Raw genomic sequence first — 25,492 nt, forward strand, 5'->3', positions numbered from 1 at the left:
AGGATAGGGAGAAAAACAGTTCTTTATCACTTCTGCATAAGGGGTAAATGAGAAGTTTTATGCTTGCCAAGTATCTTTTCCAGTGGCCTGGCACCCCCTACACAGACACAGCTGCCCTTGCAGACAGAGATCTGATGCAACAGTAAGGGACAGAGTCATGTCCACAGGTGAGACGAAACCATTGTCCTTAATTATCCACTGTGTGTATGCATACATATTGTCATGCCAAATAAAAAATATCTCCATTCACATCAGTAGCGAAACAGACGGTTGTTGATTGTGTAGCTGAGAAGGGGTGCATGCTCCCAACTGTCCCTTACTTAGGGTGTGTGCCCCAGCCCTATGACCTTGCTTTGACTGACCTTTCTCATGTACCCCTAGGGCTGTGTTCCAGTCAGCATCATCTCACTGTCCACAGCTTCCCAGATCCCTGCTTTTCTTAGTGTCCCTTCAGCCAGAAATGCAATCCAGTCTGAGAAACCCTCCTTCATAAAGCAAGGAAATTTGAAGTTATACCTATGTACCTGGTTGAGGTTAATCTCAAGCGGGTTTTCAGAAGGCTGTTTGATTTGGGCCTAAAGCCCTAGGCAGGACCTCCCAATCATCACCTATCGGGACATGGTAGAAAAATGACACAAACATTTTAAGGCACAGGGGCTGAGCTGCTGCTGCTCTGCCAGCCCAGGGATCCGGTCACCTCAATACCCTCCTGGCTGCTGCAGGGCCCAGGGAGTCCGTGTTTCTCCACTCCGACAGTCCATTCCAGGGCTCTCTGCCCCTCTCCTGTCTGGTTTGCCCTCCCTTCTTGGTTGGGTCTGATCCTTCAAGTTAGAGTTCTTTGTTTCAGTTATTTACTTCAGAGATAAGTGTTTTCATGAATCCTTCCGTGGAGGGTCCCTGGCTCTATGTGCCTCCCTCTGGGGTCCCCCCCCAGATCTTTTCCTTCAAAACATTTGCATTTCAGGTCAATATTGCTTCCCTAGTGAGGCCTGTCCCGGCCCCACAAGTTGATTTAATGGAGATCTCCTGTATGGTCTTCAGAGAATCAGTCTGTTTTCTTCTTGAAATTATATTTATTCTACACCCAAAGGAGTATTTGTCCCATGAATGAATGAACTTTGGGGAAGAAAGGTTTTTATAATTTTTTTTGCATGTCACAGGCTAATCAGGACTCTGTCATGTCACTCAGACCACTGTCAGATTCCCTCTTGTCTGCTCTGGGGTTTTTCAATGCCATTTATCCTTAAATAATTTTGATGATTTTCAGCTGATCAACAGAGATTTTCGTTTCCGTACAAGGACACTGAAGTCCAACGTGATAAAAGTTACAAGCCTGAGGCTTGGAGGAAAGAAAGGAAATTCTTTACTTTTGGGCTGAGTGCATTTTGTCATTTCCAAGTTTCATTTCCCTGAGGCTTTTCTTTGTCAAGCTTGGGAAAGGGCTGTTTCCTAGGAGAATGACACAAGAATAAACTTCAAATAGGGAAAAAGAGAAAAAGCATCTGGCAAAGCAAAAAATCTGTGCTTTTAGGAGAATTTTAGATTGATTCTCCCCAAGATCAATTGCAATCCTTTTTTTTTCAAGTGCATTACTTTTCTAAATGGACTCAAACCAAATGGATGAACAAGGACCTTTCAGTCTGTATAAAACAAACTGGATTTAGAGAAGAGTGCCAGCCAATTGGCTCAGAAGGGTTTATCTTTCTAAATTTCAAGGCAGTACACTGCTTCTGGCAACGTTTTCTCTTAGGAAAAATGGGTGAGCGTGTTCTGGGCTGAACATTACCACGAACGAGGGGAGAGAAGATGAAGATTGGAAGCTGAATATTCCTACGGGAGGTCAGACTGACTCATAAAATCTTTCCATTGATTATGCTGTATCGAGCCAATCACTTTCTGCCTTCCTGGGCCAAACTGGAAACTCCTGGACAGTCTTTACTACAAACCAGAGCAAAGAGTCAGCCCTTTCCTGTCAACAGAGCAGTGCTTCCCACATTCACACTATGCTGTGAGTCACATGGGAACTCATTAGAAATGCAGAGTCCCAGTGTCCTTTGCTGGACGTTCTGATTTAGCAGGTCTGGGTCCGGGTATGAGAATTTATATCTGTAACAACTATCCTGGATCAGCCTTCGGATTAGTGGGTTTGGGGAAAGGCACTGCACAGTCAGCCATACCTGCCCTTTTGCTGACCCACCCATCTTCCAGGCAAGCCTCAGCAGCTGCCTTCCCAACCCGTGAACTCAAATCCATAGGAAGAATCTCAGCATCTTCTCTTGGTTTATTTATTCGCAGGGTGGTTCTGCAAGCAGTACACTCTGGAGAGATCTCGGTGGACACCCCCCAGTGTTAAAGGTGGAACTGGGTTTGGAGGCAAAGACATCAAGAGAGAATCGCTGTGGGGATGGACCAGCCTTCTCCACCACGAGGCATTTTTGGGACCCTCTCCTTATGCTCCCAGGGCAATCACATGCCCCCACGACGTCCACCTCCACCTCTGATCTCCTTCCCACATCACTCTCTCCATCTCTCCTGGAACTCCACAGCCTTATGTCCATCTGAGTGCTGCCGTGATTCAAAGCTGTTCTCACTGGCTGTCCTCCATCCCCACCGTGGTTTCGTCCCCTGAGCCCTCCTCCTGGGTCCCCTCTGTTACAGAGGGGACTCATCTTATGCTTAGTTACACAGGCCCAGATCCTGACTCCTCTCTCTTCCTCATTCCTTACATCTAATCCTAAATATCTGTTTAAGGCACTGGTTTGCAACTCTGGCTGCCAAACAGAATCATCTGAAAGATTTTAAAATATACCCATGCCTGGGCTCAACTCCAGACATTCTGATTTCATTAGCTGTGGCGAGGTCAGGCCATGCAGAGCTTTTAAAATTTCCCAGGAGATTCTAATGTGCAGCCAGGGTTCCCTCTCCATCCGAGTTATACCTTCTGCAAAAGGCAAATCTGACCAGCAGGCTGGGGAGACAGAGGTACTCGCCTTGGGCACAAAATCAAGGAAGCAGAGCTCCAAAATCCCCAGTCATAAACATACGCTATATTTCTAAAAATCAAAATTAATGCAAAAAAGTCCATGAAGAACAACAAACCAAAATTTATAAAAACAGGCTCTTGCAGTTTGTTGTTTTACGACCCTGCGCTATTTCACAACAGGACCAAGTGTTTCCCGTGAGGCTGTGGTCCTGGGGCTGGGTGGCTGTCACGTCCCACCCTTGGGTTTATGAGGGTTGAAAGGCGTGTACACAGATCAGGCAGTGAAGGGCTCTAGATACTTTTGATGAGAGAGTTCTTATTAACTTTTTCCATTCGGTTCAAAACATGGGAGGATCGTCTGATGACTGTCCACTGGGTCACCCATTTTGCCCACACTTTGCCTCAGGATGCAGCCTGGCTTGGCACAGCACCGACGACCCGGCCATTCCTTATTCCTTCCCGTGTTCCTCACACCCACCTGGAGTCCTTCCTTTGGGATGTAAGCTGCATGAGCCGATGAAGCCCTGCTCGCCAGCTGCATCTCCTTGCCCCCACTTAGTGCAGTTACACTGTAGCAATAACGAGAGGCTTGCGGTTCTCTGCCTGTGCTTTGCTTTTCCACTGAAGCTATCCATCTACACAGGCATTTTATTCTGTCCTACAATTCTGGATTACAGTCAATTGTATAGTTTTTATTGTTGTTGATTTTTGCACTGGACACGAACACCTGGCAGAGATGGTGGGGACCAGCCCCACCCCACTTGCCACGCCTGTGCCAGGGCATGGACTGCATCCTCTTGTGGGGCACATTTCTAATTCATCCACCCAGAGAGGGCACAATTTTTTAACTCGTGTAAGGACTTGCTGTGAGTGGCTGTTCTGAATATCAGTCCCTACTTCTTCTGTCCAGTGCATTCCTACCGTATGAGGCAGAGCTCAAGCTTTTGACCTCCACCGTGAGGTCTGTCTTGCCCTCCATTCCCAGACAGAGTGACTCTGTGTGCTGTTACCACCTCACCCTCTGCATGCTTTTATGACGGCACCTATCGTAGTGAATTGTAATTATGGGAACAACTGAGGAGACACGAGGCTGGCAGATCAGTCTGGCATGTGTCGATCAAGAACAGGGTGGTTCTTCTTTACAGTTGTCTTTGAATAACACTAGAATAACAAGTGGTAAAGTCAACTATTCAGACGAATAACTTTGTTGTACTTTGGGATACCAAACAACTGGTTTAGTGACTCTGTCAGGATGGGCTGGGCTAGGTAAGGTAACAAACAACTCCAAGTCTCAATGGTTTAAAATAACGACGTTTTTAGTTCTCGGTCAAGCTGCAGTTCCATCATGGAATGCAGGTGGATGGAGTAGTCACTCTTTGGAGCACTGCTTGCCACCACGGTAGATGGTAAAAATACCCTTAAGGGTCTTGCGCCAACAATGAATTGCTTCCATATGAAATCGACCTTGGACATGACATCATTTCTGCTCCAACTTATTGGCCAGAATTAACGTTAGATTTCACCCAAGCTCAAAAGTGGAATCCTACTATGTGCCTGGAAGGCAGGAAAGTTTGGAAACATTTGGTAAACAGTACTTATGACTACCAGAGTTGACAGTTCCCATAAAATTGACTGATTTTCCTTATTTGCCAAATACCCACTGACCAGTTGTTTTGGTGTTTTGAAAAATGAGTTGTTAACAGGGGTCATGGCAGTAACAACTGTAGCTAACACCCAAAGTACAATCTCTTTTGGAAATCTTTCAGTGATATCTCTGCCTGTGATGAAGGATTCTCATGGGGTATGTGTGTCGATTTTATTTTACAGATGTAGTTCAAATTATACTGTAAACAATGGCAGAGGGATAGTGGCCCAAGAGCAGTTTTTGGTGAGTCTTTGTATCTTAGTAAAATATATATATATATGACCTCATATATATACCACAATTGAAATAAATTGTCTAATCCATACAATGGATCAGATGAAATAGTGGATGTGAAAATCTTTTGTAAAACTGTCAAGTGCTAAAATGTAAAGTGCTATTTAAAAACAAACTATTATTAGCCTAAGAGGCCATTCATCTCAGATCGTTATGTTCTAAGATCTTATCCAGCTATAAGTATCTCCTTGTTTCTTTTCTGTAGATTTTCATTTGCTTTTAAAACAAACCTCTAATAACAGAGACACCACCAACATTCTTTTAATCTGAATCAGCTATAAATTCAAAACAAAAATGTTTTTTTCTTTTCCCAGAAATAATTTACCCTGGGAATAATGCCACTGAGTTAGACAATAAGGACTTTAAAAATGAATTACAGATGAAATCTACATAAGTTTCTTCTACACCAAGTCCAGTGGGAACTACAGCAAAATGTTCTCTTTGTAGCAATATTTAAAAAGGTCCAGGCCCATTAATATGTGCAGGTGGGTCCTATTTCAGGAAGATTTGCAAATCTATAGACTCTTAAAAAAAAAAACAGAATGAAGAGGTGAATTCCACATTAAAGAGGAATTTTAAAAGCAGAGATGCTGCTCCCTTAGTGAGTGAATTTATAGTACATAAAGAACATGCTAGTGAATTTAAAAATATTTTTGTTCCATAAATGAAAAAAAATATGTAACCCTATAATTTGTATATTTTCTTTACCTGCGTTTTACCCCATTTTAATGGATAACTTTATATCTGCTTTACTGTATATATTCCTTTATCTTACAGTGGACAATAATAGGTGTAACTGAAATTCTTACCAGTTTAGTTTATCTTAACTTCTATGATGACGTAGTATCTCAAGAACTGTAATCATGTGAAAGTCCTGTTGAAATGAAAAATTATGTCTGACCCCCAAATTAAACAATTTGTGTGTAAATTAAAGTGTGAATAGATCTCATATCAAAAGTAGTCAAACTTAAAACATTTTTTTTTAATTTTTACGATTATATTTTAATTTTATCAGATGTACATCACAGCGGTTCAACAGTCCCCTTCCCCCTCCCCCGTACCCCCACCCACTCCTCTTCCCCTTGGTAACCATTAGTCACTTCTCGGTGTCTATGAATCTAATGCTGTTTGTTCCTTCTGTTTTGCTTTGTTTTTATATTCCACAAATAAGCGAAATCATATGGTATTTGTCTTTCTCCGCCTGGCTTATCTCACTGAGCATAATACTCTCTAGATCCATCCATGTTGTTGCAAATGGCAGGATTTCTTTTCTTTTTATGGCTGAATGATATTCCATTGTATATATGTACCACATGTTCGTTATTCAGTGTGGGTAAAATTGCAATATTTCCAGAATCTCTTGCCTGGCCTTAGTGCATCTCCACGTCAATAGGTGTTTCCAAGGGGTGGAGAGAAGTGGTCCATCTCTGTATCAATAGGTGATCACAAGGGGGCTGGGAAGGGAGTTCACATCTGGACCTGAGAGGTTTGGTGGGGTCTTTTTGCAGTCAGGTCACAAGGGACACAGGGAGCAGAAGTAGACGACTGCATGTAAGCAGTAAACAGGCTTCTCCCACTTTATTTCTCCCATTGACTGATTTTGGCTTCAAAGGTTATTTGCCTCGGAGTAGGAACATATTTCTTGACCCCCACCCTGCCCCCAATTATAATCCAATCATCTACTGATGGACACTTAGGTTGCTTCTGCATCTTGGCTATTGCAAACAGTGTGGAGATATGTGCAAACATATGGGTGCCTGTATTTTTTCAAATCAGAGATTTTGTTTTCTTCAGGTAAATTCCTAGGAGTGGAATTACTCAGTCAAATAGTTTTTTGAGGAACATCCATACTGCTTTCCACAGCGGTTGTAATTTGCAGTCCCACCAGCAGTGTAAGGAGGGTTCCTATTTCCCTGCAGCCTCACCAGCATTTGTTATTTATTGTCTTTTGGATAGTGGCCATTCTAACTGGTTCAAATGTCAAACTTTTATGTGAATGATTTTCTCCAGGAACATCATATAAAAATCCTCTTAATTTTCACATAAAAAAAAAAAGTCTGGAAGATTCAACACATGGACTGTCTGGCATGTCCAAAGTCAGACTTGATTTAACCATATACCAAATATGGTTCAAGTTCTCATAGTTCTACTCTCAAGAAAAATCTGGAAAGATATCCAATGGCATTTCCAAAGTACACTTAGTAGTTCTTTGATGGGTGAGATGAATATTAGATATTCATTATTGAGCTCAACTCTCTGATTGGACAGTTTGACCTTCATAGTAACCCAGTCACACTGATTTTCTAGACACAATCCTGAAGGCAATTCCAGGAAAGGCATTCTAATAATGTTTTAAGCAGTGGAGGCACCCATATGCCTCCTGAGATAACTACTTTGAAGTCCTTTGAATAATTAAGTTCTGATACACACTGAAATTCAAACTTAATTCTAACTAATCTGTATTTGAAGAGCAGCAAACATGATCTCTCATGATAAACCAGCAGATTAAAACTGGCCTGAGCCACTAAGACATTTTTTAACAACTTCAAGAAAAAATATCTTTTTATTCAGATGTCAGGCATATCTTCTCAGAAGTCTACTTTAATCCCCATTAATCATGTGCTATTAGAACAGATGATTAGGCTTATTCTGAGAAAAATATTACAGTTCTTTACCACGTGAGCTTGAAGAAAAAAAGAGAACCTCATTCTGCCATGACTTAAGGGCTGGGTGTGTGGTAACCTGTATCCCCATGTAATCAGAGAAAGTTTTTGGGAAATGCTAGATTTGGAACTGACTGTGGAAGGAAGAAAAGCAGAATAAGAAGGCATGAATCTGGCCAATATGAAACAGATATAATTCTAAGAAAAGAGAATATTAATTGAAAAGAAGAAGGAATGATGGGTAGAGAGAGTAACACCTCAGCAGGACCAGGCCACAGCCTGAAATAAGATATGAGAAGTAGGAGGCCCTTTAAGCTTATGGATATACCATGAAATTTAACGTAGGGGGAATCAAATCTCTGATGGCCTTTGAATCAGGAAAAAAATCATCAAGGTGAAGGATATATTAGTTCTTCCTAGTTAAGCGTTTATTAACATCAAGCTCTAACTGAGTTACCTAACCACATTACACCAGGAACATATTTTATAATGAAATGTTTTTCATGGATAACTCACTTTTTTTTCAGATAAATAAAATCAAAAGAGTCTTATTTAAAATACTTAAGAGAATAAACACCTTTCAAATTATATACCCCAGTACATGTAATTAAATCAGTTTAGATCTTGTAAATAAGACACTGAATTGACAACAAGAATGGACCTAGAGGGTTACACTAAGTGAAATGTTAGACAGAGAAAGACCAATACCGTGTGATTTCACTTATATGTGGAACCTACAAATGAAACAAACAAAACTGAAATAGACTTAACAGACACAGAGAACAGACTGGCGGTTGCCAAAGGGAGATGATCAGGGGAGAAAGGGTGAAATAGGTGAAGGCAAAAAAATTAGAATGTGTGATATAGATCTGGGTGATGGTTATCCAAGTGTATACACATGTCAAAATTTATAAAAAATACTTACTGAATTGAGCGATTGAGTACAATATACTAATCAAGTAGTTTTATCTGTTCTTCTAAGAATTTCCTCATGGATCTGAGAAGACTTATAACCTATAAATGTAAGATATTTATAAACTTAAATAAATCAAATTGTATTTTCATTAAAATATCCTGTAACTTCCTAAAATTGTACGTACCTGGATTAATCTCTCCTGTGTTGGTCACTTGTGCTGCATGCTATGCCTTCCGCTGCTGTCCAGAAGATAATTCCTCTCCCAGAACTTCTCGCCGAGGCAGCAGCCAATTGTGGTCAAGTCTGTATCCCATGACTCAGCCAGGCAGAGCTGAATGGACCAATGGTTGGTACTGGACCCAACGGCAGCCAATCACAGGCTGATTTTAAGGTAAGAGGTGGGCCAATGCAAAAGAGCTCCCAATCAGAGGCAAGGATGATTAGCTGGACATGTGGGGAGAGACTCAGTCAGGTGGTGGTGGGTGGATACGTGAGAAGACCACAAAATCAAGCAGTGAGGAAAGGGTCCAGGTAGCCGTGGGGGATGGTGGGGCCCAGGCAGGGACGACAAGCTCTCTCCAATGCCTGGTAGTATGCTACCTCCGTGAGGCCGGCTGAGCAGCTGTCCTGGGTTCCCAGAGACAGTTTTGTCTCCCTGCTGCCTTAAGTTACTTTGCAAAACAATTCCATTCCTGAAATAGCCTGCCTGAATGAGACACTAGCAATCTTACTGCCCCCTAAATCTAGTTAATACATTGTCCAAAATGTGGTAAAACTGTGCTAGAAACTTCAGAGGCAATTTGGTACAAAGAGGTTCAATTGTACCTTTACTAATTTTAGGAAAAACACCTTGGGAAACAATACTGGCCATCCTCTACTACTTCAATGGGTTTATAAAAGTTTATCACCTGACTCAACAGAAACATCTCCTACCCACAAAACAAAACAAAATCACGATGAACTTATCATTGTCTTCATTTTTGGGAAGAAAACTAGGAGGATGAGGGCTTTCTTCCAGAGCGGATGTAAAGTTGCATGGCTTGTTCCTCGCAAATTAGGTTCTTTCTGAATTTATTAAATAGCATGTCACCTGACCGATAGGTCAAAGTATTAATGCTTAAATATTTTCTCTCAATTTTCTTTATTACCAGGAAGGGCAGAAGGTCAAAGTCTTTGGTCATGTACATCGATACTAATTCATGTTGAGAACATTGATCAGGGCACAGTTTTCAAAAAGGAGAAGCTAACTGGAGTGTAGCAGAAAAATACACGAAAATGTTGGAACATTGTGTAGAGGGTGCACACTTAAATAGCAGCTGGGGACGTGGATTCTAGCCTGTTTTGCCACTAACAAGCTGTATTATCCTGGGCAGGTCCTTTTCTGCATCGGTAGAAAGAGAGCTCTGTTTCTGGAATTTTCTGCATTGTGCTACCCCTCCACAAAGAGTGTCAGCTCCGCCAAAGCAGTATTGTTTGCCTAGTCTGCCTAGGGCTGAGTCAGAGAATAGCTCCTGGTACCTGGTAGGTGCTCAGGAAATATTCATCGACATTGAACAATCCACGTTGTACACATTAAAAGGCTTTCTTTTTCATGCATGGAGTCTTAGCTGTTTTACAAAGTGCTTTCACAGAGCAGACAGCTAACATTCACTGGTCTGAAATACTACGTGTGGTTCCCAGGGGGTGCACGCCTTGTTAATACAGAAGTACTGGCATGGAGAAGCCTCCTAGAGTGGGAAGAGGGTTGGCCTAGGAATTGGAAGACCTGGCCCACCACTAACTACTGTGTGACTCACTCCGGGTGAAGGTCATTCCATTTCTCCAAGGCTTTGTTTTCTCATGTACAAAGTGGGAGGGCTGAATTAGACCCTAAGAACCTTTCTGGCAGAATGCATCTAACACTAGTCCTGTTATACCTGTTATATGTAACAAATAGGTATTAAGGACAGATGAATCCATTGGGAAGGATGGGGGGCTGCACGAGGAAAGATGCCAAGTCATTAGTGCAGAGGCATCATCAGTTCATTAGATACATCAAGACAGACAGACTCTGCTTTTCATGTGCTCCGCCTAAAATCCTTTATGAGCATCAACTGAGGCGACTCTTGTCCTTTCCTGCTCTAGGTTCATCAAAGCAGGTCATTGACCTCAGCCACGTCTGCTGCCACACTCCCTGTCACGGTGAGCTAACCACGGGAGAAAGCCTGCCAGCTGGCAAGTCCGTGAAATGTCCGTGTTACTTGAACGTTATGTAAAATGCCCAATTATGGAGATCCTAAGGATTCTGCTATAACTTTTACTGCAAATTCTGGGTCAATCATATTTCGGGAGTAATGACTAGAGGAGTAACCGGTAGTAAGTTACTACTGACCTCTATACTTTGTCACATTAGCATGACCCTAATTTCTTCAGACCAAGGGTCTTTTGATCCTTCAGACTAATGGGTCTTTTGGTTCCATCAGTAAGAGGTTCCAGTTCATTCTAGCATTGCTAAGGAAGGGAATCTTTCAGTTACATGAATGAAGAAAGAGACACATAGTCAAGGTAGGGTAGCCAGCAAGACTGTAATTATTCTTGAAAGGGCAATCTTCTGATCAAGGGTCCAGATGGGTGAAAAGACTAGGAAGCAGGGAAGAAAGGAAGCTTGAGCCGATCCTCTGTTGGCAGCATGACTCTGTGGGGTCCCCAGTGGCCCAGCAGGGCTACATTAGGGTGGTCTTCCAGGTTTTCACTACTTATGCTTCCAGTGGACTTTATAATCCTGCAGCTTGCTGGGGGCTTAGTTTAGCCCGTGGGATGAGGCACTCCTGTGTGGGATCAACAGCCTGGAAAGGAAGAAATGTGTCATCAACTTTCTGAGCCAATATATGGGATGACACTCTCCAGAACTATGTTCGAAATATTATAATTTCACCATTATTTAATTCTTCATTGATTAAAAAGAAAAGAATAATATCAAACCTATTCCTATCAGAATGTCTTTACTTTCTACCCTCTTAGTCATTAGTAAGAGTCTTTGCAAGAGTCTTGAATAGCTGATCACTGGAAATTGAAAGTAATTCAAGGGATTCTTGGAAGGGATAATAAAGATTTTTTTTATCATGTAAGTGCCCCCCCGGAGGGCTCATTACAGCGAACGATATAGCTATGTCCTGGTCCATGTGCATTCCAGAAAAAGGCAGTTTCAGAGAACAGATGAGAGGAATCAGGCTACTTAGAATCGCCAGTACAGTGCATTGAGCAAACAGTCAAAGCATGACTTTTACTCTTAGATTTTGGTTACTTCCGATCTCCATAATGTAAGAATTGAGTTTCAGTGCAGTATTTTGGGCCATCTGGATTTGTGCTTTTAAGCCGTCTTGGCAGAAATGCAGGTTATCTCCATTTCTACTCAGCCGCGCTCCTGTTTTTGCCTGTAAAGAGTAAAGCTGGGCATCCAGATAATGAAGACAGACCTGGCCCAGTTCTTGGGGGCAGCCTGGGCTGCTGGAGGGAGACAGTGGCTCAGAGAGGCAAGTGTGGGACTTGAGGGATACATTTAGACAAGTGGCATTAAAAACAGAACTGACATTCCTACACAGTCACAACCCCTGTTGTCCCCAAGACAGAAAGAAGCGGCTTGCTCTTCTTCACCCTCACACAAACCCTTCCTGCTGCCTTTTCTTTCCAGGGACATTCACTTGCATCAGAATATTTTGCTGGTGGCGTGGCCTTGGAGATTGGGAGGGGCTCGGGTGGAGGCAGAAGACTGATTTGCCTTTATTGCACTGCCCAGGTGTGGGGTGAGTCTGGATGGCTGCAGCTCTACAAGCCTGCAGGGGTGACCTGCCCTGCCTCTCCTCTCTGGTCAGCACAGGCATTGCAAACGAAGCCTGACAGCTCTAAGGAAGGCTGGCTGGCTGTGTCCCTCCGCGGAGGGCGCTGATGGGCACATTTACCTGCAGCTGAGTGGGTGTACCAAATGAAGTTAATGCCACATCCTCCTCAGCTCCATCACTGTCTCGGGCTGAAAGCCAAATGAGGGAAGGGCTGGGTTAGTGTTAGAGATTCACTTGGAAACAGCATGTGAGCATCAGCAGACTCAATGGCTTGCAAAGAGGCTCCTGGCCTTTTAAAAAGGAATTCTCAGTCAAGTTATTAAAAAAAAGTTTGATGATTTAAAAAAGAGTGTTCATAAACTTATGAGGATGGATGTGTAGGGCAGCATATGGAATTACTTGGGTTAGTAACTGAGAAGGCTGAAGGATTGTCATCACTTTCTAGGGAAAGAGTGCTAGCATTGGGTCAAGGTCTCAGCTCCCTTTGTATTACCTGCATGACCCTCGGCATCTCATCTTCCACAGTAAAACAAAAGGCCTTAACTAGGTCGTCTCTAAAGTCCCTCCCCCCGTTTTTTATTAAGGTATCATTGATATATACTCTTATGAAGTTTCACAAGAAAAACAATGTAGTTACTACATTCACCCATATTATCATATCCCCCTGATCCCATTGCAGCCACTGCCCATCAGTGTAGTAAGATGCCACACAGTCACTATTTGCCTTCTCTGTGCTGCACTGTCTTCCCCATGATCCACCCCACACCATGTGTGCCAATCATAATGCCCCTCAATGTCCTTCTCCCTCCTTCCCCATCCTCCCTCCCCCTAAAGTCCCTTTAAACTTGATACTCTACAAGCTCTGATTCTGTTTTAAAAACTGGACATGATTCCTAAAGATAATTTTATACTGTTATAGAATAATCACACATAGTGCTTGCTGAATCTCCTCAGCAAGATTGTGAGCTCTGTGAAGACCGGAGCTGTGTCTGTCTCGAAGGCCAGGTCCTTGCTCGATGCATATTTGTTGTCTGATGGTCATGGACGTAGCCATGTCACTAGGGTGCACACTTAGCGGCTGTAGTGTTGAGCGCCTTGATGCTGGAGCAGGGCGGTTCGGCTCTCTCACTTGTTAGCTGTGTGCCTAGGACCAAGTCCTTTAAACTTTTATTGCCTTTGTTTCTTGATGGGAATAAAAGGGATAACCATGATCGTAGTAATAAATCTATTCACAAGGTTGTTTTGAAGATTGAATCAATCAGTATAAAGAAGGGCGTGATATATGAAAACCCCATAATGCTGTTCTTTGTATATTATTACTAATGGTGGTGCTGGTGGTATAGTTATAATTGATGCTCTGACATTGTCCTCTTACTGCATTTTTCAGAGCATTGGGTCCTGTGAAACATGAAAAGCTCTTCTTTCTTTCATGACAGAATGAACAGAAACCTTGACTTACTTAGCTTTCTTCCTTTACACTCAGCCCCTTGGTAACCAGAATCCACCGAACATCCTCATCAGACCAGATCATAAATAGGAGAAGCCTCATTCTTCACCATAGTTATCGTTCATGAATTTACGGAGAGGCTAAGCGTTTCTTTCTATATTAATCCTTCTACCACCTCATGGTATGAAATCACAGTTGAATAAGGCAGGCAGGGACATTACAATCCTCACTTAAAGACAAGGAGCCTGAGCTCCTGAGGAGGTTGGGGAATGAGATTTGGTCTCAAAGTTGGTAAGAAGCGGAGTTGGCCAGAAGGCCAGGGCCTGAGAGGCCAGATTCTGTGCTTTCTGTTTCCCCATGCTGCCTGATTACCTCATGCAACCTGAATCTCTGTGAGCATTGTTATCCTTGCCTTACGTGTCCTCAGACCAAACAAATCCTGCTCAGACCCACTGTCTTCATCCCCCCTTTATGCCAGCTCTCTCTCTCTGTGACCTGTCGCTCTTGAGGGTGGGCACAATAGAGTGATTTGTGATTTGTTCCCTTGAAAGAACAAACAAAAATCACACAGCTGGGACCATGCAAATCAGGTTTCTTCTTGTAAGAAGGGTGCCTTGAAGAAAAAAATGTTGAGAATTGTCAAAAAGGGTTATTTTCAGCAAAACCTGAAGTTTGCTGTAAGGAAAACAATGCAAAGGGCCTAACTATCCTGGAACATTTTCCTCTTGGTTCACGTAATTTTGAATTAATCGGCCCAGTTTTACATTGCATACTCATTATTTCTGTCTGAATACCTTCAGAAAGGATCATAGTGTGTTTGTACACATTCAAACACCAGACAGAAAAAATGCCCACAATAATGTAATTCTTTAAAATATACATCAGCCTTGCTTTTAGAAAACTTGATATAACCATAGTGCAAGTAATCTAACACAGATAAAGCAGGCAATAATTAGAACAGGAGATTTCCCTTCATTATAAAGATTCATCACTGATATTCTATATTTAAGATCTCTGCAAATTATTATATCACATTCAGTTCAAAGAGCAACTGATTTCAAAAGTTCAATCAATATACAGCTTTTTAGGAACTCATTTATAACATAGGGCAAAGAATATTTATACCCATTTGTTTGGTCTCCTGTAGGAACATGCCTGAATGCATTTTCATTCTCCACTGAAATGTTTTCATGTCTTGGAATTAAGTCCATAAGCCACTTTAGAAAGATAAAGTTTAATTTTCTTTGGAAAGACTACCAGGGAAATGGAGTCCTTAATCCCTTGACCGATCTATTTTAGTGTTTACAAACTGTTATTTTCCGTATTTAATCTAAATCCTTCATGCTTCAGTTTGAGTTCATTGTCTTAAGTTGGAGACAGAAAACAGCAGGACAAAAGCCTCTTGGAGAGAGGTCTCCATGCTGTGAATTCCCTGCTAATGCCCTCTTGTCTCATTCTCCTTTTGACTGAATAATTTGGGTCCCACAACCCAGTGGTAAATCAAGTGACTATGTGACTGGAGTCCCAGCTACAAATAGTATTAATCAGAAGAGTCACAGGACAAATGCATACCTCATGGACTGGAACCAGATGTCAAGTTTTAGCACAGAATTTAGAGAGAGAGGACTTGAACAGTCCATGAGAAAGGTGTGTGAAGAACAACCATCTCGATTTAATTGTCTTAACCTTTCCACCTAGGTCAGATGTTCTAAACCCTTTAATCAATGCCGTGGTTTTCCACCCAGCCTCTCTAATTCCCCACACTTCTCAGGAGTGGATCCCAGCACTGGAGCAGCTATTCTTGTTAGACACTGACCGATGCTGAGTACAATGGCCTGACTCTCCTTGCCGCCCTCCCATCTGTTTGTATAGTCCTGGGACTGTTCCAGAGCAAACAAAAGCAGAGACAGTTGTTAGCTGCTTGCTCACTGTTGGCTCATAACTTATCATAACAACTCTGGAGTTTTCAAGTTAATGTTATTAAGCCCTACTCTTCTGGCTCTTAATCTGTTTGTATACTTTTCCTCCTAGGTGTAATCCTGAGCTTTTTAGTGAGTTTTAATCATTTTTCTAATTTTTGATGTTTGATATTCAGGTGACCTGCATTTTGTTTTTATTCTCTAAGCTTAAGTTTCAGATTATTTGGCTCAATTTTGGTGAGCAATCTATATGTTCTTTACCATGCTCTTGATTGCTTTGGTCACAAGATAATCAAAGTACGTTGACAATGACTAGGACTGGCAGACTATTTCCTGCTCAGGAATGGACGTTCTAACCATGCGTGAGTAGTAAGGGTAGTACCAGGAATCGTTGTGCTTTTGCAAGCCCCTTGCTCTTCCACTGAGACACTTCTTAGAACACTTTAAACACTTGCTTAATATTTTAGGGGTATAGAGTATTGGTCACTACAAGTCCCAGTGTATTTTGGGTTATTATGAAACTCTAAGAACTCCATTCTTTCTCACTCTGGCTTTTGTTTCCGGGAACACATAACAGCAGCAATAAAACCAACACAAGAAGTTTTATCCTGTCTTCTGGCGAGAACTGTGAGAAGTAGTTTCAAGGAGGACTGACTGTGCAATTCAGCCTTAACCATAGTGATGCGATGACACACCACCAGTGAGCAATGAAAAGCTGTTACAGGAGGATGTATAGTGTCAACTTCCGACTCTTGGTCAACTGAACTGAAAAGGATTAATGGATGCCTCTATCTGAACAGGATTTAATTTGAATGTGTAATTAGCCATAGATTACAGTTCAGAAATGTGTATGCACTTAAAAGGAAGGCTTCTATTGGTTTTTTTGAGTGTGGTGAACATTATGTGTGCTGTACAATATATAAAATAGCATCATCTTTGCACATTAGAAATACATTGTGAGTAATCAGATGCCTATTAAGACATAAAAATTGATGTGAAACTAGGATGTTGGGCTATGAATAATAGGCCAGATGTTTTAGAAAGGAATTAATGAGTTTTGACATATTACCAGATAACTGAAATTAGCCACTATTTCCCCTAGGTTGTTGGGGTCCAAGGATCCTTTTTGTCATGGATAATACATTTTATTTGTTAACAAGGTATAGTCAGGTGGCTTGTTCTTACGTAAGGATAAAAATCTGACCCAGAAATTGTTATGAAAATGTCACATAAACAAGTTACTTTATTTCTATTAATGGTTACACATCAGAGCCTTTACTCAGAATTCTGATTTAATGGCTCTTCCTGTCACTTTTTGTAAGCCTTGAAGGCTTTCAAGCAGTGAATGGTTTGAAAAGTAAAAATCCAGAAGTTCCTGGACTTTGAGACTTTAATAATGGGATGAATTCTATGATCAGTTTATTAGGGTGTTTGGGCAAATTAACTTTCAGACTTAAATTTTAAAAAGGTCAATCACTGTCACCAAGATTAACTTTTGCACTTGATGGCCAACACAGCTGCACCTAGCATGATGTCATGCGACTGCGTGGTCCAAGCCTCATTTGGGGCTGGTTAACTCATTTTATAATGGGTGCATTTCTTTACCCAGCATGAACTCTCGGAGCCACACCCTCTTTATTGAGGGCCTTTGATTCATTTCTGTCCTGGCCTCTCCCCATAGATATGTTGGAAGAACTGATTTTTCATAAAAGTTTAACCTTGATTCTGGGTGTCTTTACTTCCACACTCGAACTATTAAGTCACCCACCTGAATTCTGACCATTCCATTTTTGTTCCCTCTTGGTTCATCCTGCTGCCTGACTTCTCTCCCATTCCTCCCACAGGAGAGCCTCCCTGCCCCCTGAACACCCCAGGAGAGTACCTCTTGAGAGTTCCAGGTTCTCCACTCTGAAGCTCTGTGGGTAGGCTGAGGCTGGGCCCGGGCAGGCACCGCCTTGTGAAGGGCAGACCTGCCTAGATGACTTGTAGAGGATGCAGAGCTCAGGTATGATGTACAGCAGCAGGAAAACCCATGCATTGGTGACCAGGGCGATGCAGATGACAGGGTCGTCCCACTGGGGCTGCCGCTGGAGCCGTGGGTTGCCACACAGGAGCATGGAGATCCATATCACCCAGATGACGATGGAGATGAGCACAGTGACAAAGATGAGCCTTCCATGCTGCTTCCAGTTCTCACACGGGCCACAGAAACTGGCTTTGGAGATGAAGAACGTGACGGCCATCAGGAGGAGGACATAGACCAGGAGTACCACGAAGTCCACATTGAGCTGACAGGGTGTCAGGTGCACAAACTTCATGCCTCTGGTCATCATGAGACCCACATACTCAATGGCAATGAGCAACTGCAACAGGCTGACACCAAGCGCAATGCACAGAATTGTCACCCAAGAGAAGGAGACTCTACCCCGGACCAGCTTCACCAAGTTGGAGGCGTGAGCCAAGAGGCATGAGAAACAGATAGCAAAGAGAACCCCAAAGAGAAAGTAACGTACAGCGGCAGTCTGCTCATTGAAGCAGGTGATGAAGGCAAAAGCTAGGCCAAAGAGCCCCAGCACACCCAGGAGGAAGAGAAGCTGGGTGGGAAGAACATTCCACTGGCCGCAGTCTTGGACCCTCCGCATGAGGAAGAGAAATGCTAAGAGCAGTATAATTGTAACCACTATGCCAATGGCTGCCAGGGACTCTAGCACAATGCACCATGTCCTGACTGTATCACAGAGGAGATAATAGTCCTCAGTGGACTGGATGCAGTCTTCATACATGGTGGCTTGTAGGTGGACCTCACGAGAATGGACTTCTGTTCCCCTGTAGAAAAGATGAGACCTTAGGACTTTTTATCTATGTAAAAAATGCCTGTTGGATATCCCTATTCTGAATACTATGTCCCTTATTCCCAAATGAAGGCAGCTGCCCATACTGAATGAAGTAGCTATAAACTATCAGACCCTCAAAACTATCTAGCTCCATCCAGCCGGGAAAAGCAGAACAGTCTTCACCTGGGGCTCCAGATAATTCAAATTTTCATGTCACAATTTCCACCAACGCTTTCTGGAGCCTAAGGCAGAATATTTTTCATAAGATTGGGTGTGGACAACTTCTGCACGATCAATGGGAGTCCATTTAAATTAGGCTCCAGAACAAGGGTTATCCACGTTAATTGGATTGTTCAAGATGCAGAAGCCCTGCTTGAAGGAGACAGGCAGATGATTTTTCTTAGTAATTCTAATGCCTGTTCTTTTAATTTACATCGATCTAATGCAGCATGTTATTGTTAAACAAATACCTGCTACTATTTGTTCATCAAAGAATTATACAAAATGGTCCCTGACTTCAAGTAACTTTGGAACAGTTTAACACCAAAACTTTGTCTTAGCTAAAGTAGTCTAGGAAAAAATTCCAGATACTCATTTGGAAACACCTTGCAATGGAATACTCCAAGCTCTACTTCTCTTCAGTTATCCCCAGGAATAAATGGCTGGAGTGACCCAGGTTTATAGCTGAGGGACTGGCCACTTCATTCCGACCTACCTTCTCTGTGTCCACACTGGAAGCTGAGGCTCTAGTGGCTGCGAGGTTGTAACTGCCAGTGAGTAAGAAGGACACAGTCCCAGCTTCTTTAATCTCTCCCCAAATGGGCGGAAGGACTGAGGCCCTCACTCAGGTTCCTGCAGTGTCTATAAAAGGGACCGGAAGGTCAGAAAGACACACCTATTCCAGTTTCACGGCAACTTTTCTACAGAGACTTCTTTGGTGAGAACAATTATTTTTCACTCTATTGCTAACTAGAGGCACCTTGGCCTTAGGTAGGTCCTGAGGGGGCATAAATTTTGGAAAGCCTGCTTCCTCCCCTCATGTTCCTCTGTGTCCAGGAAGCTGCAAGAGGCCCTCTGTCGGCCTGACAGGAGGATACTTCGTTCTTCTTCTGACCTAATCCCTAAAAAATCATCTCCAGGGTCTTCCCCACATTTCAATTTTGATCTAAAAGAGCATCCATTCAACAAAGGACTAAGAGTTTTATTGGGCCATAAAGAAGGGTTATGCATGAAAAGAACCAATGGTTGGTGAAATGGTGAGTTAGGGGGAATTTGTCTTCTCTGCCACTCTCTTTTCCCTCAGGCTTGGCCCTCCCGTCAAGTGTGGGCTCCTACCTGGACCAGCTCTTCCTGGTGTGACCTGCCCCATCTGAACACACTTGTTCATTCCATCCGGGCATTCCCAGAGCACAAGATAGAAGAACTCCTGATTGAAAGTTACCGGCTGACAGAGCGATAACAGATCCCTCTTCTCCTATGATGCCCAGTAATGGGGCACCCAGAACAGTGCCCAGTAGTACTGTGGGCCCTGTGCTTTATCAGCTGGTTCTCCCTCTGTCTCACAAAGAAACAAGCTCCCATCTGCTCACCCTCTCTTAGATGTTGTCCCTGACCTGATGTTCCTTTTGCTTGGTTCCCATGTATCCTCTGTGCTTTGTTCCCATCGATTTGGTTTCCTCCCCAAGTACTTTCCCTGCCTCCAAGATCTAATTCATCTCCTCTATGATTCCCTGCCTTCCCTGATGGCTCACTGATCATCTCCCACCGTGAACACCACGACACTAGTAGCATCTGTGCTGTTCAAAATTATGGAAGCTATATTTTCTGCCTATTTCATTGCATTCATTAATTTTATTAGTAAATAAAATTAATGAATGAACAAGATTAATAAATAATACACTTACTAATTTATTTTATTAATCTCATCCCTTTGATTAGATTTATAGCTGCCTGGGGGTCAGCTTCCATGTTCTAAGTCCCCATAGTGCCTGGCTCCAAGTGGAGTATCTCTTAGCTGATGGATGGCTTCATTGAAGGATTGTAATGACAGAATTCTAGGCCTTATGAAGGTCCTTCTTAGCAGTGGTTTTTCCCACAGGCACTTTAACAGAAACCACCTGCAAATAAGTCAGGACCTTAACAAACCCCAGACAACTTAATTCTGAAGTTCTGGCTTTTGAGAGTCCTTACCTTTAAAAAGCCATTTTTGTTTCCTTTGAGAGAAGAATATTCTAGGGAAGGGAGTCCTCCCCTTTACTTGCTTTCGGCATAACTGTGGTCTGTCTAAAGCTGTAAGGCTAATTTAAAGTGTATATTAAGGGTAAAGGGGTTTTCTGAGGAGGAAGTGTGACACCCATGAGAAGTCACCCAAAGAGCGGAGTGAGTGGCCGATCTCTGTCAGGAAAGTAGTAGAGGACGTCCCATTTAATTCTTCCAAGAGAAGTATTTTGGTGGCCCCTAATCTCCTCCCACCGCCTTCCAGCCAGCCAGTCCTGGTCCTTCCTCCCTGCTGGGGTGTTCCCATTTCTGGGTCTCTGGCGTGCTTGTCTTCTCTGGAGATTCCTCCTGAGCTCCTGATGGCTGGGGGCAGGTGCTTTAATGGCTTAATGACCACAAAGCCCTTTGAGCACCTTAGATAAAAGAACTCGACTCAGGTACTAATTATCTTTATGTTAAAATATGAGGTGATAGAATTAACCCATCTGCTGCCAGGCCTTAAGGAAATAAGGGCTCCCTTTGCTCACACACATCCACACGACCCACCCCATTTCTTTGGGCTTTTATGTGGCAGAAAGATCACACAGAACAGCTCATATATGGCTTTGATGAATCAGAGTATATTGATTACAATGAGTCCATTAAAAATGGAGATGAGACAGTCAAGAGCCAAATGCCTTTGCCAAACACCTATTTGCATTGTTTCCTTCTTCCAGAATCAGAGCTGGAGGGAATGTGAGAGGTCACCTAACCCTTTCATTAATAATTAATAATGAGGAGGCCAATACTATAACATGAAGAATTTCATAATAAGGAAGGAGAGGTCCAGAGAGATGAAGGGATGTACTCAAGGTCTGGAATGTTAGAGGAGACAGCCAGGATTGTGACTCCTGGCCACATTCTTGCTGCCATACAAGGCTGCCTTTCCCGACACTTTCCACTTCAGGAGGACAGGCCCTGAAAGAGACACACCCTTGGACATGACACATGGATCATGACTGGAAAGAAAAAAAGAAATAGATTATGAGAGTCTACCAGCTAGTCTTCTTTCTGCAGTGAGTTCTGCAGCTGTCATGGCTGGCCATGTGAGGACAGGCTTGTGAGAATGCTTGCCAGGAACAGATCATTTGTTCTTGCTCACTGGTGTCTCTGGGGCTGGCTTCATGGGACTGCAATGCTGTGGGTAAAATTGCAATATTTCTAGAATCTCTCACCTGGCCTTAATGCATCTCCATATCAGCAGGTGTTTCCAAGGGGTGAAGAGAAGTAGTCCATCTCCATATCAATAGGTGGTTATAAGGGGGAGTGAGGGCATACCTGGACCAGAGAGGTTGGGTGGGGCCCCTTTTGCAGCCAGGTTGCAAGAGACATGGGTGAGCAGAAATGGATGACTGCTTGTAAGCAATAAACAGGTTTCTCTCACTTTATTTCTACCTTTGACTGATTCTGGCTTCAAAGGTAATTTGCTCTGGGCTGGGAACGTATTTTCCCTCTGGAGTTACAAACACTCACAGTTGTTCAGGGCCCCACTCAGAAGGATCCTGTGCTTGGAGTTTAATGCTTTGTGGCTACTGTCTTGAAATTTTTATAAGTTCATGTTTGAATTTGCATTTTGTAAGTGTAGTTGGATGGAGTGTGTGCTGGGGGTCTGCAGCCTTGGGCTCACTTGCAGTCCTGCCTCCCATTGCCTCCCTGCCTTCCCAAGACAGGTGCTGAGCTGCCCACTGCATGCTACCCCGTGGTGCCCCAGGTCATTTGGCTTCCCCATTTCTGCCCTTGCCCTGTGACTGCTGCCTAGCTCTGCCTGGGGTCACCTGGCCACCATGGGTTGGCGTGGTGGGACCTTGGAAAGGGGGGAATTGACTTACCACATCCAGGTAGGGCACCACCTTTTCATTTTGCACTAGGTCCTGCAAATTATGTAAGTGGCCCTGGGCATCTCATTAAATTTTTGGCATTTGATGGTCATTTGATTGATAGTACATCAGGATGTTAACACTGTACAGCTTAATTGTATATTAATATAATATGCAGTTGTGAAGAACGGCAGTGTTTTATCTTCATCAACAGATGTCAATTCTCTCAACTGAGTATCATTCATGAATGTTCAGGTTCTTTTTCAGACAGGAAGTTATCTGACATTTTTTTTCCAGTTTGTGACTAATAGAACATCTTGATTGAACTAGTATATCGGGTTGTTTTACCTTTATTAGAAGAAAGCAGATGATATGAAAAGTATAGAGGGATGTTCAAGTTCAATGGCTGGATCTGGAAGTGTAAATAGGACAATACTGAAAAAAATGATGACTAATAAAAATTTTTAATCTATTTGAGCTGTGTTATAAAAAAGAAAAAGCAGATGTAGGATCTTATAATGCAGGGTATGTAAATATGACTTAATAAAATTTGCAAACCGTAATAGAAATGATGGACAACATATAGCTTATATTGAAATTTTTACAAATGAAAAAGTCTTCTAAGTTAAAAACACACCTGGGAAAACAACATCCTATCAGTCACATTTCCTCACATGTTTCCAAAGAAGAATACATAAATTAATCAGTAATTTCTAAGTTGTTTCATTAATTACTATTAATGAAAGAGCCTCATAATAATCTATTTAGTAATATATTAGGTGGCAAAAACTATGGGTTACACAGCTGCTAAAACTATTCTTCTAGAATGTATGGAAGGGGGCAAATGATTTTTGATGATAAAATGAAATCAGCTGACAAATTTAAATTATACCTTTTAGTACAGAGAGTCCCTGACTTATGAGGTTTGATTTATAATTTTTTGACTACAATGGTGTGAAAGTGATAGGCATTCAATAGAAATTACTTCAGATTTTGAACTGCAATCTTCTCCTAGATCACAGTAGTGACACGAGGATACTAGCCATGTGAGGTACACCCTCCCTCACAATGCTGGGCAGTGGCAGAGAGCACAGCTCCTAGTCAGCCACGCAGTCTTGAGGGTTGACAACTGATACACTGACATCCGTCTTATAGTCACACAACCATTCTGTTTTATACTTTTGGTAGATTATTTAATCAATTACAAGATATTCAACACTTCATCATAAAATAGGCTTTGTGTTGGAAGATCTTGTCCAACTCTCGGCTAATATAAGTGGTTAAGGTGGGCTGGGCTAAGCTCTGCTGTTTAGTAGGTTAGGTGTGTTAAATGCATTTTTGACTTACGATATTTTCATCTTAACTGTGGGTTTATCAGGATGTCACTCTTGTCAATTTCATACTTGTCAATTGAGAAAAATCTGTATACCAAAATATCTCATCAGATCTGTACTAGTACAGAACATAGAGAAACAATATTTTAACATAATTATAGTCTGACATAGATTTTGTGATTCAGCTTGATGAAAGCCCGATATTGTAAATTGCCAATGCTTTTAGTTTGATCAGCTATGAGTGACAAGAGAATTTTTTTTTTTTTAAATTATTATTTTTTAATTTATTTTTTTATTTTTTATTGAAGGGTAGTTGACAACAGTATTGCATTACATTAGTTTCAGGTGTACAACACAGTGATTCAACATTTATATACATGATAATTCTAGGTACCAGGTATCACCATACCAAGTTGTTACAATATTTTGACTATATTCCTTATGCTATACATTACATCCCGGTTACTTATTTATTTTACAATTGGAGGTGTGTTTATATATATATATATATATATATATATATATATATATATATATATATATATATATATATTTTGTGAGGGCATCTCTCATATTTATTGATCAAATAGTTGTTAACCACAATAAATTTCTGTATAGGGGGGTCAATACTCAATGCACACTCATTAATCCACCCCAAGCCTAATTTTCGTCAGTCTCCAATCTTCTGATGCATAATGAACAAATTCTTACATGGAGTACAAATTCTTACATAGTGAATAAGTTACATGGTGAGCAGTGCAAGGGCAGTCATCACAGAAGCTTTCGGTTTTGTTCATGCATTATGAACTATACACAGTCAGTTCAAATATGAATATTCATTTGATTTTTAAACTTGATTCATATGTGGATACCACATTTCTCTATTATTATTATTTTTAATAAAATGCTGAAGTGGTAGGTAGTTACGAGATAAAGGTAGAAAACATAGTTTAGTGTTGTAAGAGAGCAAATGTAGATGATCAGGTGTGTGCCTGTAGACTATGTGTTAATCTGAGCTAGACAAGGGCAATAAAACATCCACGTATGCAGAAGATTTCTCTCAGAACAGGAGGGGGGAGGTTCTAAGCCTCACCTCTGCTGATCCCCATTTTCTCACCTGATGGCCCCCCTGCGACGGTGCCTGTCTTAGGTTGTTCCTCCCTTGAGGAATCTTACCCGTCTCTGGCTAACCAGTCATCTTCTGGGGCCATACAGGGAAATGTTAAGTTGGTAAGTGAGAGAGAAGCCTGATTGTTTGAAAAGGTTAGCTTTTTACTTCTTTGCATATTTATGCCCTGTGGCATCTATGCCCAGCATTTGTCTTGAGGTGTCTTTACCACTTGGAAGAATTATGATACTCGGTAAATTCGACCTGTGGCACGAATTCTATTTAAGGGTTGTAATTAGGTAGGAAGAAGAAAAGCTATAGAAGTAGCAGGCGGAAGAAAACCTGGGAAGATTGATTATTTCTTTGACATATCTTCTTGTAGAGTAACTTCAGCATGGATAGGTTTTAAACTACTAATTAAATTGTGCACACACATTAACATAATAGGAGTACAGTTA

The 25,492-nt window shown here is 42.0% G+C and overlaps 1 protein-coding gene across 2 annotated transcripts; it reads right to left on the bottom strand.

Moving 5' to 3' along the window:
- Nucleotides 1-11,046: 11,046 nt before the first annotated feature.
- GPRC5D (G protein-coupled receptor class C group 5 member D) lies at nt 11,047-19,638 on the bottom strand. Of its 2 annotated transcripts, XM_036906942.2 has the most exons (4): nt 19,235-19,638; nt 17,568-18,511; nt 12,440-12,507; nt 11,047-11,326 (listed from the first exon to the last, which is right to left on the bottom strand). In XM_036906942.2, exons 2-4 carry the CDS (start codon nt 18,466-18,468, stop codon nt 11,255-11,257), a joined length of 1,041 nt encoding a protein of 346 aa, XP_036762837.1. In that variant the 5' UTR covers nt 18,469-18,511; nt 19,235-19,638; the 3' UTR covers nt 11,047-11,254. The 2 variants fall into 2 exon arrangements, with proteins under 2 accessions (XP_036762837.1, XP_057347828.1); XM_057491845.1 differs by lacking the exon at nt 12,440-12,507 and having other exon boundaries at nt 19,235-19,444.
- Nucleotides 19,639-25,492: the final 5,854 nt, after the last annotated feature.

Source organism: Manis pentadactyla, chromosome 14, assembly GCF_030020395.1.
Source record: "Manis pentadactyla isolate mManPen7 chromosome 14, mManPen7.hap1, whole genome shotgun sequence".
Taxonomy (NCBI): Eukaryota; Metazoa; Chordata; class Mammalia; order Pholidota; family Manidae; genus Manis; species Manis pentadactyla.

Coding starts and splice junctions, on each gene's coding strand:
- GPRC5D (XM_036906942.2), bottom strand. CDS start 18,468: ATGTATGAAGACTGCATCCAGTCCACTGAGGACTATTATCTCCTCTGT. Junction 12,508..17,567: donor GAACCTGGAACTCTCAAGAG/GTACTCTCCTGG, acceptor TTTGGCTTTCAG/CCCGAGACAGTGATGGAGCT. Junction 11,327..12,439: donor GTACACCCACTCAGCTGCAG/GTAAATGTGCCC, acceptor CTTCCTTTCCAG/GCTGTTGATCCCACACAGGA.